This window comes from Chaetura pelagica, unplaced genomic scaffold (assembly GCF_000747805.2).
Source record: "Chaetura pelagica isolate M959 unplaced genomic scaffold, ChaPel_1.0 scaffold69, whole genome shotgun sequence".
Taxonomy (NCBI): domain Eukaryota; kingdom Metazoa; phylum Chordata; class Aves; order Apodiformes; family Apodidae; genus Chaetura; species Chaetura pelagica.
The window spans coordinates 10,980,600-10,994,201 of record NW_009970724.1 but is presented as its reverse complement, the minus strand read 5'-3'; the positions used below and the strand labels follow the sequence as shown (position 1 = coordinate 10,994,201).

At 37.8% G+C, this 13,602-nt stretch overlaps 2 protein-coding genes across 2 annotated transcripts in view; both read left to right on the top strand.

Annotated features, from left to right (window-relative positions):
* The window catches only part of GPR88 (G protein-coupled receptor 88), a 1,207-nt gene extending 1,056 nt beyond the window's left edge, over positions 1 to 151 (top strand). The window contains exon 2 of the mRNA XM_010006779.1: positions 10 to 151. Within this exon, the coding sequence (XP_010005081.1) occupies positions 10 to 151 (142 nt within the window). The remainder of the gene's footprint in view (positions 1 to 9) is intronic.
* Positions 152 to 807: 656 nt separating this feature from the next.
* VCAM1 (vascular cell adhesion molecule 1) overlaps positions 808 to 13,602 on the top strand; it is a 37,439-nt gene continuing 24,644 nt past the window's right edge. The window contains 1 exon segment of the mRNA XM_010006778.1: positions 808 to 883. Within this exon segment, the coding sequence (XP_010005080.1) occupies positions 808 to 883 (76 nt within the window).

Here is a 13,602-nt window from a genome sequence, read left to right as displayed (position 1 = left end):
TCCCCTCAGGCCGCCCCTCGTGCCGCCCGCCCGGCCCGTGCCCCTGTTGTGCTGCCGCCCGGCCCCGGCAGCTTCCCCTGCTTCTCCCCCCATTCTCCTGAGGCTCCGGACAGACCCCACGCACCTTTCCCGCTCCCTCTCCCCGCGCTGACAGGCGCTGCTCCGGGGCTGGGCCCGCGCCGCTCCCGCTGCCGGCCAGGACTGCGGCCCAACGCGGGAGGTTTGAAATCTGGGATAACCGGTAAATATGGCAACGTACTTAGCTGCTGTGATGCTGTCAATGTTTCGGTATGATACAGGCCCCTAGACAGCTCTTTTTGAGACTGCAAGGTTGTTTTTACGGAATCTATGTAATTATTTCAGCCTTTGAAGTAATTCAAAGTGAACAAATTTTTCAGTGAGCTCCTTGAACACACTTCACTTGTGAAGAACTGCCAAGTGTGTCATTACACACACGTACAAACCACCAGGAACTGCTTCCCCCAGGTTGCCTTGTCTCTGTGTGCCATACAAGACCCTCCTTCAGCTTTCCCTTGCCAAACTTCTGGATTATGCCATCAGTGGAAACTGTTCTAACAAAAAACAGATACACCTTTGTGGTGATCTGGTTTGGATATTTTGTTCTGAGAGCTTTTTAGATAAGGCCCGTTTTGACAAAGGCCTCTGCCTCTGATAATGCACTTGATAAAGTACAATGCAATATGGAGACAAGTGTTGTCCATCTGACCTGTTCATTAACCAGTTTATTGTGTTTATATTAAATATATTACTGCTGAAGTGCAGTTTTGAGTGTCTGCTAAATATAAAATGACGGATTCTGTTTGGAATTTGGAAAGTCAACAGCTCCTTGCACTTCAGGTGGTGAGCGAAACAATCTGTGGTGGTGAGTTCTGCAGCCCGATTCCTCCCCGGAATAGACCTAAAATCCTTGTTTCCTTCTCTGATGCTTGACCACCTCCTTCTTCTCTTCCAACAACACAGCTGCTGCTGTTCTCATGGTGATGATACTTAAGCTCTCTGTTTGCCTTTTGGCACAAAAGGCTGGAACAAGGTAGTTGTTTTCTGAATCCACAGGCATTGCTTGTTGAAATAGAGCAGTATCACCTAAATTAAGCTATCTTGAGAAGAAGAATGGACACATGAGAACATAGGGAAACTTCATGGAAAGAGTTTGTTGCATTGGGTGATATATTTTATAATGCTCTACACTTTGCTTGCCTTACCTAATGGAGTTTAAGTTTCAATAGAAACTGCTTTAAGATGAAGGAAAAAAATTATTTTTTTTTCCCAAAACTAAGACCTGTTAGGCATTTATGATCTAATGATGTATCTAAAATGCTCATACCAATCTTTTGCTAAATGAAAAAAAATGCCATAATCACAGAAAAGTAGCAGGGTTTGAAAAAGATAAGGAACCAAGGCCTCAAAGGGAAAAAAAAAATAATTGTCTTTGCATCCTGAAAATGTATCAACATCTTGAAAGTACCTTTAGCTACTTAGAAGGAACTGTGGAAAAGTAAGAGAAGTGTCCTAGAGTCTGAGGCTTACAGGTTTCTCCTCCATCTTGGTAGACACTGTGAGAGACATTGTACCACTGAGGGACAACATGAGAAAGATGGGGAGGGTTAAAAAGGAAACATGAACATATACAATATGCAAGTTTTATTTTTATCAGCACTGTGCACATATCTTGGAGAGTGGAGAAGCCAGTATATCCCTGTAGTAATTTCTCATTCTGCTCACAGAGACTGTGCTTTTGCTAGCTTAGTACAGCACATGGAGAAGGAAAAGCATTCCAACAACTATACCAATTCTAGAAAATATTCTGCATCACTGCCAACATAAAGCTAAACCAAGGGCCACTGAGGGGAAAGGCCCTGTTCTACTATGAAGTAATCCTGAGGCTGGAATCCACAAAAAGATGCACATCAGCACTGCCCACCATGTCTACAGGAACTGAAGACACTTGGTAAAACTCAATATTGGGCACTTAAGCAAAAGAACAAACATCCTGCCCAATTTTTGGCTGTGGAACATTTTAGTCTGGAATTAAAGCAATAACCTGTTACAGAATTCAATTTCCAGACATCAGATAATGAATTTCTGGGCTTTGCCCCTTGTAAAATAGCATGCAAGTTAAATCTGAAATGCCTGTCTTTTATATAGACTATGTTTTAAATGCTATCATCTACAAAACTCTGGTCAGCTATCCTTATGCTATGCATTAATTCCAGAGAATAGCTGGAAATCCCGTGGAAAGTCTGATGTAATTACATCTGACTTTAAATCTTTGACTGTTTTAATATACTCAGGTGACCTAAATAGCATCACACAGAAAAGAATTTTAATTTAAATTAAGAAAGGATAATTGTCTCATCTTAAGTTCAGTTTCTCTGAGAAGTTACTGCTCAAAACAATCCTGTATGCCTTGTTCTACAGCCATATTCTTTGTATTTCCACACTGTAAATACTCCATGGTAAATTGCAATGGAAGCTTGGCTTAGTGCAACTTCTCCTGGCTCTGTGGTACAGCTTCTTGGTTAAGAAAACTGATCTTACTCTCAGTGTTTGGCATACATGCTTTACTTTTACAGCTGATTCAGCTGTGTCCGCTGCTAGTTTAATGGTGATTTTTCTTCAATATGAATTTCTGTCATGCGCAAATAACTAATGCAAGGGATATGTTGCCAATTGTTCTTTAAAATGTCTTGATCAAACAGTCTTTCAAGAGGTGTAAGTTATAGCTTGGATTAAATCTTTTGGAGTTACCCTTAATTTAAGATGGTTGGTAAAAGCCATTGAGCTGCTTTGTACAATCAGGTAGCCACAATAATTTGGGCCTTCACCAAAACTGGACAATCATTTCCCTCAACAAAGGTGCCTAAAAAAGTACAGGAGGCAAAGTGAAGCTAGGAAAAACTCGACAAGAGGAGATAAAGATAGTAGGACAGGGGCACTGATAGTGTGATCCTGAGAAACAACAGAGAGAAATGTCTGAAAGCCAGAAGAGGCCTGGGATTATGATGAAATAAACCATATAAAATTATTTGATTCTTTATAAATGTGAGGAAACAGAATTCTATGCTTTTCTTAATAAATAAACCCATGCAATGGTATTCTCAATGTCTTGTTTTAACAAAGCATTTCATACACCGGCAAATTTTCTTTAACCTCTGGAATAAAAAAAGGCTAAAGATATGGATTGCATCAGTGTTCTTATGGAGACTGCATTCAACAGCATGACTGGGCTTACAAGCATGGATAACATCCTATCTAACCTCCAGATTCAGGCAGCCATAAGCATGCTGTACACCTTTTTTTCTAACTATCAAACTGATGCTATTTTTAAAAAAACCCACATAGAGATCATTTTCAAATGAAGACGTTTAAGTGTAGCATTTCATTAAAGAAAAAAGTGACAACATATACTTTAGCTTTCTATTTCATCTTAAATCACATAACTAGATTATTGCAGTATTCTTTAAATTCAGAAGTCCCTTTCCCAAACGGCAGCGAAAATAGCTTTTCTCGTGACTGTTTCACTTCTAAGAAAGCCACTTTTTTTCCTCTTTGATGTCAATCCTTCCCATGCACTGTCATCATTTTATCAAGGTAATAGTCTATTTTCTTTCTTTTTCCTTTTTTCAGTATTTTCTCTAATTTCCTTCACTAAGGGAGAAGTTCTTGATTCTGGTGATCAGGGCATTTGAGCCATGTAAGCTAAAGCTAAAGAACTGAGGGACAAATCCCACATAGTTCAATTTCTACTTAAGACTGGGTAGGTTTTGAAGGTGGATTTTTTTCTTGTGTAGAGCAGTGGACAAATGCTGGGTCTATATTTAGAGATACTTGCATTTGATTAAGAGTATGTAAAAGACAGGGGTAGTAAAGGAAAAAGTCAAAAGTAGTTTGAAGGCTGCAGAAAAATAACTGTGTAGCTGAAGAGCTCATTATGATTCATTTTATCAAAAGTGACCTCCTTACAGAAAAAAAGCCCTAATGCAAATACTCAGACCAATCTGTTAACATACAAGGTGATCTAATGAGCTCTTCTGGCTTGGAACAGAAGACCTTAAAGGAAAATATCTTTGCTTTAAGTGAGTATGGGTCACCTTGTTTGTTTATTATTGATGAGTTCAATATGGCAAGGCTTCCTGTGCAGTCTTTGCCCTACACCTCATCTGGGCAGGTAATCAAGGAACTGGAAACACAGTAATCCTGAAGAAAAGCCACTTTTGGCTGCTTTTTGATCTGAAGCTTTGGTTTCTGAAAAAAAAAACCCATAACCATACTAGGGAAGTTAACTGTGTGATGTTTAGGGCAAACTGTAGGATATCTAACCTGCAAGCCCATACCAAGCCTATCATAAGTATAAAGCCAGGCTTTTGAGAGTTGTTCAGAAGGAAAGCAAACTGCCTGTTGGAGGGAGAGCTTGAGCCAAACAAAGGAGCTGTGTAGCACACCAAGCTTCACCACACTGAACCATGCCTTTGTGGGACAATGGCTTGAAATAGTGAATAACAAAAATGAGCCCCTGCCAAAATTTTTCGGCATTCTTTAAATCTTTTTCTCTACTTCTGTGAGATCATCCTCTGCTTCAAAAGTTTTCCTGCTGCTCTAGAACTGACAGCAGATTAAAACCATATTTAGTATTAATTATTAAAGAAATAAAAGGGAGAAAGAGTAATTATCATTCTAACTGGACAGAACCAGCTCCCATGGTCCAAGGACCAAGGAACAAAGTTGGAGCTGCTATTAGTGAAAAGCTTCACTAAAGACCAAAGATTCTTTGTGTTCAGGAGCAGTCCTACAAAGAGAAACAGTTGCTCGTGAAAAATGCCATCCTAGAGCCATACACTTGGCAGTTGTCACATTTGCTGTTTTCAGAATGGACACACTGGTAATGTTTGCCTGTGATACTGCCATTAGAGAAGGTATTAATTATGAAAAATAGCTGTTCAGCTTGGGCTTCTCAGTAAGGGCAAATTTTGATTTCTGCAGCAGGACTTGGCCTTTCTTTTCCCTCTCTTCCTGAGAGTTCAGAGTGTAACTAAGTGAGGAAAGTGGAAGAGCAGTCGTGGGGGGAGAAACAGCAGGAACTACCATACGTAGAAGAGATAAATTTGGTATCTTGTTCTTTCATTTATAGCTTCATCTCAGATGGAAATTTCTTAATAGCTTGCTTCCAGCTGTGTGGCATCTTCACCTGTCCCATGAGAGTCTCAGGGCAGAATTAAAAATACAGATATGCTTCAGGCAGAAGCTGCATCCATCGTGATTTGTTCTGAAGCTGATGATGTGGTGGAGGTGCAATGTCAATCTGAAAGCAACGAAGTGAGCATTAGCAACAGAAGAAAACTGAAAGGGAGAGTTTAGAGACAAAGTTGAGGAACTGAGCAATTGCCAGAATTCTGCAAAGCGTTACACAAGCTTTGCCTCGTGTTTACTCCATTGAGGTGTCGCAGTGCAATGTCCCGTTTTCTTCTTTCCCCTTTGTCTGCCTTACCACTGTGTACCACAGTGCTGGGATAGCCACTTCCTTCTCACCACAGGGCCTCTAACACTGACTTGGATGTAATTTCATGAAACACTGTTTCTGTGATTCTATATAAACTTTGCATCTTTCATTCTAATGTTCAGTGAAATGGCTGTAGCAGTGTTGTAGCTGTGCAGTCAGGAGCAGCAAGGTTCGAAAAGAGGTAATAACCAGAAATATTGTGAAGATATACGAGTAGTACTTCTTCGTATCTGTGTTTGAGTATTTCTCCTTTGTCTTCTGTTGCATTTAATCTGTTATTATCTACACATATTGGAAATGCTTAATTGCAGGATTATCCTTTTCCATTAAAAATATCTTTCAATTAATCCTTTTTTTTATAAAGGTAATGGTAAAATCTTGCAGGATTTGAAATATACAGCCATGTTAGCTCATCCGGTGAGCATAATTGTCCCTCTTTCATCCATCAGAGTGCCTGCCTTTAGGTTAGGTTTTTTATTTCTCTCAGGTTGATAACATGAGTTGGTAGATAACAGAGTTGGTAGACTGCAACATGGGAAAATAAAAGAACAGCCTCAGTACTGTATTTGATTTCTAGACAAACGCACTTTTCAGAGCTTTTGCTGTGGCTATCAGATTTTTTTTTATGGTATTAAAATAAGACAGTAAAACTATCTATCATGTAAAAAAAAAGATAACTAAGGACACAAAAATTCTTCATTGTGTATTATGAGTAAATGTAAACTCTCTAGATTCTGCAGTAAATATCTTGCTTGGCTTTTCGCTGCTTATTGTGACTGTTGTGTACATGCTAACAGGATTAGGGAAGTCACAAGCAAACACAACAAATCATGGCTCTGAGCTGAATTAAAGGCATTAATTATTTTTGTTCTGTTTCATGCATCATTAAATATTGCTATTGTACTGTCTACTGGTTATCTATATTATACCTGTCACCTGGTAGCAACCATGGTTGTTATGGTAATGTCAAGATTATAATTATAGTCCCTTCTGCAATGTAGTCATACTATGCTAAAAAAATGTATTTTTGAGATGGTAGTGCCCCAGGCTTGGTCTCAGCCCAAACACAAATACATGTTGAGATTTTTGAGGGCAAAATTATTTTGTTTCTGAGTTACTAACATTCAAGGAAAATTATATACTTATATGTAGATATATGTGTATATATTTAAATATATTTAGCCTTGTATTAACATTCAAGGAAAACAATATACTTATATGTACATATATGTATATATAATAAAAAATATGTAGCCTTTTGAACTATGGCTTTACTTCTTTTGAGATAAACAAAACTTTTCAGAACATCTTATCCCTTGCCGTGCATCTCTTTGGCTGAGTTTGGGAATTTAAGAACATTTAAAGATGCAGTTATTACTCAGAAATCAAGGAAATAATGTGATAGCATATCTGGCAGCATGTGGCAGTGTGGTAGATGAGCCCATACCCTTTTGGGGTACAACACATGGTGCCCCAGGCATTCTGGCTGTATTTCCCCAGGTCTCTCTCATGGCAGAGGCTGGTGACCTTTAATGCCCAGAAGCTGATCTGGGAACCAGAGGCAGGTCTCCTGGGAGATGCTGGTTTACAAGACCACAGATTGTAGGTGGCAGGTAGAGTATGAAACACACGCTTTCAGAGAGTGATCTGAACAGATCTCAGAACAAATTTTAAGTCATTAATGGGTATCTTCTTCAGATTTTATTACTATCATTGGTCTATGATTTGGGAGATGGTTTTTAATTCTAAAGAAAAATATATAATCTCGTAAGTATATAAATTTATAAACCAGCTCTTTTTCCCAAATGTAAGAAGGTTCTAGGGAAATTGTACAGAGGGGTCAATGTGAGTGCACTTGGGGAGCGAATAGTTCAAAATAAAAAAAAAACCACTACATGCAAAACTAAGGGTCTTTTAACCATTGTCTCATTTAGTAACATCTAACACTATAAATATTGCACTAATGTAATGAATAAAATAGCTGACTAAATGCTAGTCTTATCTGTAATTTGAAAATAATTATGATCACCATAATCACGACAGAATGACACATACAAGTTTTTATCTTTAAATGAGATTTCTGTAGAAGTTGCAGTGTTGTTTTGTTTCCTATTCTCATCACTTGTACATTGCTATGCTGAAATGCTGCTTTTTTATTAATTGATTTTGAGAACAAAGTTGGTGAGTTGTAATATATTTTGGTGATATTTTGGCATCAATATTTGGTTTCAAACACGAATGTACGAAGTAGTGTATGTGCCAGCCATTCCTAGGTTCGCATAGGTACTTATGTGAGTACTTTTATTTGGATAATCTGTGAACAAACTCTTGCTTAGAATGTCCATTAAAATATTCAGTGGTTGCAAGGCTCTCCATAGATGTTAAGCAACAGTGTGTGATGCTAGCAGATGTGTCAGCAGTGAGGGTGGGTACCTGTCTGTGTCTGTGTGCTCTTTAGAAACATGGAGCCTGCTGCCCTGCAGCCTGCTCTTTCACAATGGCCAGTACTCAGTAGCACATCTATCCTTGTATCTGCACAGACTGAAAGTGGTTTATGTGAAAAGGAATAAGGGCAGTGGAATCTCAATTAGTTTGTTCATTATTTAGGGATTAAGACCTTATTAAACACTGATCAGTTAAGTAGTTTGCTTGATAGTAGAATTTAATATAAAATCTTTACCTTATTATTGTGTCTGAAGGGAGTTTGAAGGCTTGGCTGTTTTACCACTGGGCACTAGCAGCAAGATGTCTGTGTAATGATGCCAGCTGATGGAAGTGAACCATGCTTGTGAGACATAGCAGTAAATATCCCTCATAGCAGTAAAGAGCATATCAGTGTGTCAGAAAGAAACATTCAAAAAACTAAATTTGAACTTGTATAGTCCTGGCTTACCAGAAGCTGACAAGGAAATGGGCCAGACCCAGATGTGGAAAGAGGCTTTACCTGCTTCTCTACTGCAGCCTTTGCTATGAGGTTACAACTTTGTCAAGGGGACTGGTTTGATTGTATGCCTGCATATAGGCAGGTCCTGCAAATATTGGAAAAGCAAATGAAACTGAGACATTTTTGTGTGATTCTCGGATTCCAGGTGTACACAAGGAAATTCGTTATCCAAAAAGGGTTCCCATTTCACACAGCCTGTTGCAAGAAGTTGTGGTGGGTATTTCATGCCTGCTGTGCTAGTCCCATGAAAAAAACTTTCTTACTAAAGGAAGAGACAGACACGTACCCCCTCCCCCCCATGTGAGTTTTTCTTTTTTCCTTTCTTGGCACCTCAGGGAATCTTCCAAGTCTTTTCAAATATCACTACTTTGAGAGCAGGAATTTTTCTTCAAGAGACAAATACCTTCAGCAATGCAAGAGGATTTGGCCATCTTGCCCTTGATGTCCTGTGAAGTGTGTACGAGTATTGGTATGGTTCCAGAGCTTTCACAAAGGCACAGGTGGCTTGTTTTGAGCATTGGTATCAATCTTGATTTTCCATTTTGGAGGGAAGCAGGAAGACCTATTCTGAAGGAAAATACATGCTTCTGCCTCTCATTTTTGAATGATGATCAAAGATAAATTTATTGAGAGGTTCAGTGAGTAATTTCTACCCCTAATTCAGCTGTATGCCTAGACATATGGTCAAGACTAACTTGACAATTACATTAATAATAGCTCCCTGGGCCTCCTTTTGCCCAGGTAGCTATTTCCAGCACACAGAATGACTAAGGTCAGGAAAAGAGAAGCTAGATGGCACTATGGTCCAAAGAGATCATGTTCTGTTGGTGAACAGGATGAAGCTGTGCAAGTCATCTGGTCTAAAAAGCTTCTAGAATGTAATAGATATCAGCAAAATGAGGGTCAGAGTTCCTGAAGTGAAATTACAGAGAGAACAGGCTTTTGACTGATAAAATTATTTAGCTTTGAGGATTTTTAAAAAAACACTAACAGACTTAATTTAAGCATGCAGACATGAAAGAGATTGCAGATGTAAAATAACTTTAAGATTGCCTACACAGATAAAACTGTAAGAATTAGGTTGTGCATTAGTGCCTCAACATAACTTAAACATACACTCAGATACATCTGTTCAAATAAGATAATATGTATGGAAGAAGATTAGCAATGAACCACATCTGTGCATTAAGATCTGCATTAAACAAAACCAATGCATTCATCTTACTGGGTCCATGAAGCTAGAAGGGAAAATATTTCACCTTGACCCACACATGAAACTTTTCTTGGCTGATTTTTTAAGGATGGAGATAAAGGGACTTGCACTGCAAAAGTATAAATTTTGTACAAATGAATATGTACAGTAGTTATTGTATGACACTCATTAAATTTTTATATACATATATTTCAACTTTCATATATTGATTTTTCTAATATCTATTTTTAGAAGTAATATTTCTTATCCTAGGTTTTAGTTAACTAATATATGTAATTAAATGATTTTTATTTTTATCAGAAATAAAAGACAGACATTAATTTATTTATCTGTTTTTAATTAAAATTACAGGCCAACCAAAGCTTTTATCTCACCTGTAATTGCTATTAAAATAGGCAATTTAAGAATTCCTTAGAAGAATGTAAGCGTTATTCAAATGCAAAACAGGTAAACAAAAATATCCCTGAGCTTTGGAAGTCAAGGGAGTCTTATTTAATAATCAGTTTAAAGAAGGTCACTGCATTTGAAAGTATATAAAATCCTGGCAGCCAGACAACATGGTGTCTGTAGTGAGGCCAGTCTCTAGTATACTTTGCTCATAGAACAAAGGGGCTTACATTGCAGCATGTTATGTTTGAACCAAGGTCTTTTGTGAAAGGAAGAGTGTTTCTTAGAGGAGTTCAGGAGTTGTTATCATTGCTATATAAACTGGCAGGTTACACAAACATGTATCTGTCACAAAACAGAGGTAATAAATGACAGATTTAGTAGTATTTTATCATGGCATAAGGTAACAATATAATACCATACTATTCCCACAGGATTCAGTGTGTCATTAATGTGACAGTAAGGGTTATGGATGGGCATGTAACTAATCTGGAAATGCTAGAAAAGCTTCAGGTCTAGTGGCTGGTAGGGAGGCTCTTGAGGATCTTCTGGGAACCTGCAAAAAAGGGCTAGTGAGATGAAGTTAAAAGCAATGCTTAGATACTTGCACTATTGCATAAGGTCAGTGAGGCAAATTCGCAGAAGTGCAGTCCTACAAGGACAGTTTTAAGGGATTAACAGCTGAAAGAAAATAGTCAATGAGTAGGAATGAAATTGAGAAAATGGGGTTGGAAGTAATGGGAGAACAAGACACCTCTTTGGAAGTTAAAATGAGATGATGGACATAGCCAAGATGAAATACGGGCAAGAAACCAGGAAGTTTGTTGGAGATGCTTCAGGAGAGGCTAAAAGAGAAGGAGTCTGTGGCATAGTGGAAGAAGGTTAAAAGTTTTGTAGAATGTTTTTAGAGAAGCAGGTTGGCAGCAGGATTGGAAATTTGAAGAATCAGGCTATTAGAACAACCATGCACTAGAATAGCAGAACAAATTTCCCTTGGGCTATCAAAGGACAAAAACTCATTTACTTTTAACATGGCACTTTGTTTAAAAAAAAAAAAAAAAAGTGAAATTAATTTCATAGCAAATATTCTTGGAATCTCCTCAGATTTTAGGCTATACTAAATTTGTTAGCACCTGATTTGTTGTGTATTTGATTAATCAGGAGTCCTTTTTAGTTCCTGTGTTTAGTATCAGTATAGTGATACTCTTAAGTCTAAAACTCCTACATGACCAAAATGGCTAACTGGAGGGATTTAGGAAGAAACTTCAGAATAAATTGTAACAATTTACAAAATGTTTTCCTTCTTTCAATACGTGAAAAACTCTAGTTCCTGTTAACACCTTTTAGAAACACCACCTACTTTCTGATCTGCCCCCTGCCCACTACCCAGAAAAAACAGCATCATCCAGTAAATAGTATCATTCCTCAGATTTACATTAAGACATGGGAGATCATGAGCATCGTCCTTAATTAACCACAGCTGCTTAGTTAAACACCAATCTTCATATTTTAATTTCTTTTTAAACTAACGGAAGTCTTACACATTTTTTTCCCTTTATGGAGACAGTTTCCCATTTGTCTCTAGACTTCTGAAAACTGACAGCAGGTTTCATCCTTCAAAAGCCCTAAGCAATACGGTAGTGCTGATACTGTAGTTCTATAGCTGAGTTTTGCTTTGTGCTGCTTCAGCAACAAGGAGGAGGACTGTCCAGAGTACTGTCTGACCTATCAATGTTTCTGTTCTTTTCCCTTTTTTGCCATTCAAGTGCTTTCTCCTAGAATTCAAGGAAACTCACATTTTTTTTTTCTGATGATGTGTCAAATCCTTTTAAAATAGTGTGGATGTTGGCTGAACCTTCTGCAGATTCAGTCTATAGTGGCTAAACTGAATGAAAGCCAAGAAGTTCTCTAATGTCTGTTATAAGTCAAGGGTCATGTTGTATAAGGGGCAAAATACATGTATAGTGACAGGAAGCATATTTTTCCCTATGTTTTAAGTAAACAATAGCAGGTCCAATTTCTAGTTATTGGTGATAGGAAGATCTCCTTGTTCCATCAGATTTCTGTTTCCTGTGACATTCTATAAGGTACATTGCCTTCATGTTTGCTGGCATTATTTGTATTTCTAAATGTGTGATGCAGCAAATTCTTAAAAATAACCATCAACTTTGGATTTATTTTCCAGAAAGTGCTGATCTAAATAAAGTTCTAATTTTGGATTGCAGCAACTGCCCTAAAATAAGCACACTCAGCAAGAAATACAACATAACTCTTCTTTGGATTTAGTGTCATAGGTGAACAGAGGAAAGCACAAGCTGATAAATTCAATGGACTTTAAATCTGGGAGAATGTTTAAAAATAATTGTTCTAAAAATTAGTAGAAATTTGTAATTGCTTATCATGCATTGAATCTGCTCATTTTGCTTCATCATCCTCGGACAGATTTATTATCCACAAGATGTTTAATCAAAACAATGTATTTTAAGGGAAAACTGCAACATATTTGTAAAATACTGGAAGTAATAGGATAATTAAATTTTGGCTGGTGACTGTTCACAGGAAGTCCAAACAGGGTCAGTGAAACAGGCCTAGAACATCGTGAGTCCTCTAGCAGAAGATGCAGACAGTATGTGAAAAATACTAACATTTCTTAAAGGTGTTACTTGTTCTGAATTAATGATCAATCATTTATTACAATGAAAATAGTTTCTCAGCAATACTAGGAATGTATTAGAAATATACAAAATTTACTGGGATGTTAAGTAGGCTCTTCATTGACATAGCACTTTGCACTGTTCAGATTTGAAGAGATTAGAATTTCAGATTATTATTATTATAGACACATTTATACAGCAATAGAAACTTTAAAATCACTCTTCTACTTAAACAATGTTTCTGGTAAATTAATTTGTTTAACGTTCTTGGATTATGACAAATTTTGTTTATTTAAATCCTCTATGAATATTTGCTGCAATATTCCATTGCAAATTACGTGACAAATTCCCAACCCTGTGCCAGCATTTCCAGAGATACCCTAATTTAGTTGCAGTAACTCAGTTACAATGTCTCTTCTAGGCTTAAGAAGGCAGACTGGACAAGAGAGTAGGAGCTGAGGTTCAAAGACCATTTTTCTGCTTGCCCCAGTTTAGGATGCAAACTCCAAGCCTGCTACTGCATTTGCAGATAAAGACACAGTTTGTGGAAAGCCACAGATCTTTCTTTTCATCTCCTGTTGAAACTTCTAAGTTTGCTGGCTGTGGTAAGAGCTTATATGCAAGCGACTCCCATGTGTCTGCGCAAGCATCTCTTTTACAGTTTTTAAATTGGCTGCAGCTTCCACAACTCTTCTCATCCACAAGACCCCTTCCTGGGAGCAGCAGCCTTCCTTCCAGGGCCCCCTGCGCAGGGAAGGGTAGAGAATCCCACTTGCTTCTTACTTGTACATTACTCTTTTTGCTTCTCTTCTTTCTCAGTTTTCTCTCTAAGTGTTAGCTTTGAGCAGTAACACAGCTCTAATCTACAATATTTCTGTTATTAGCA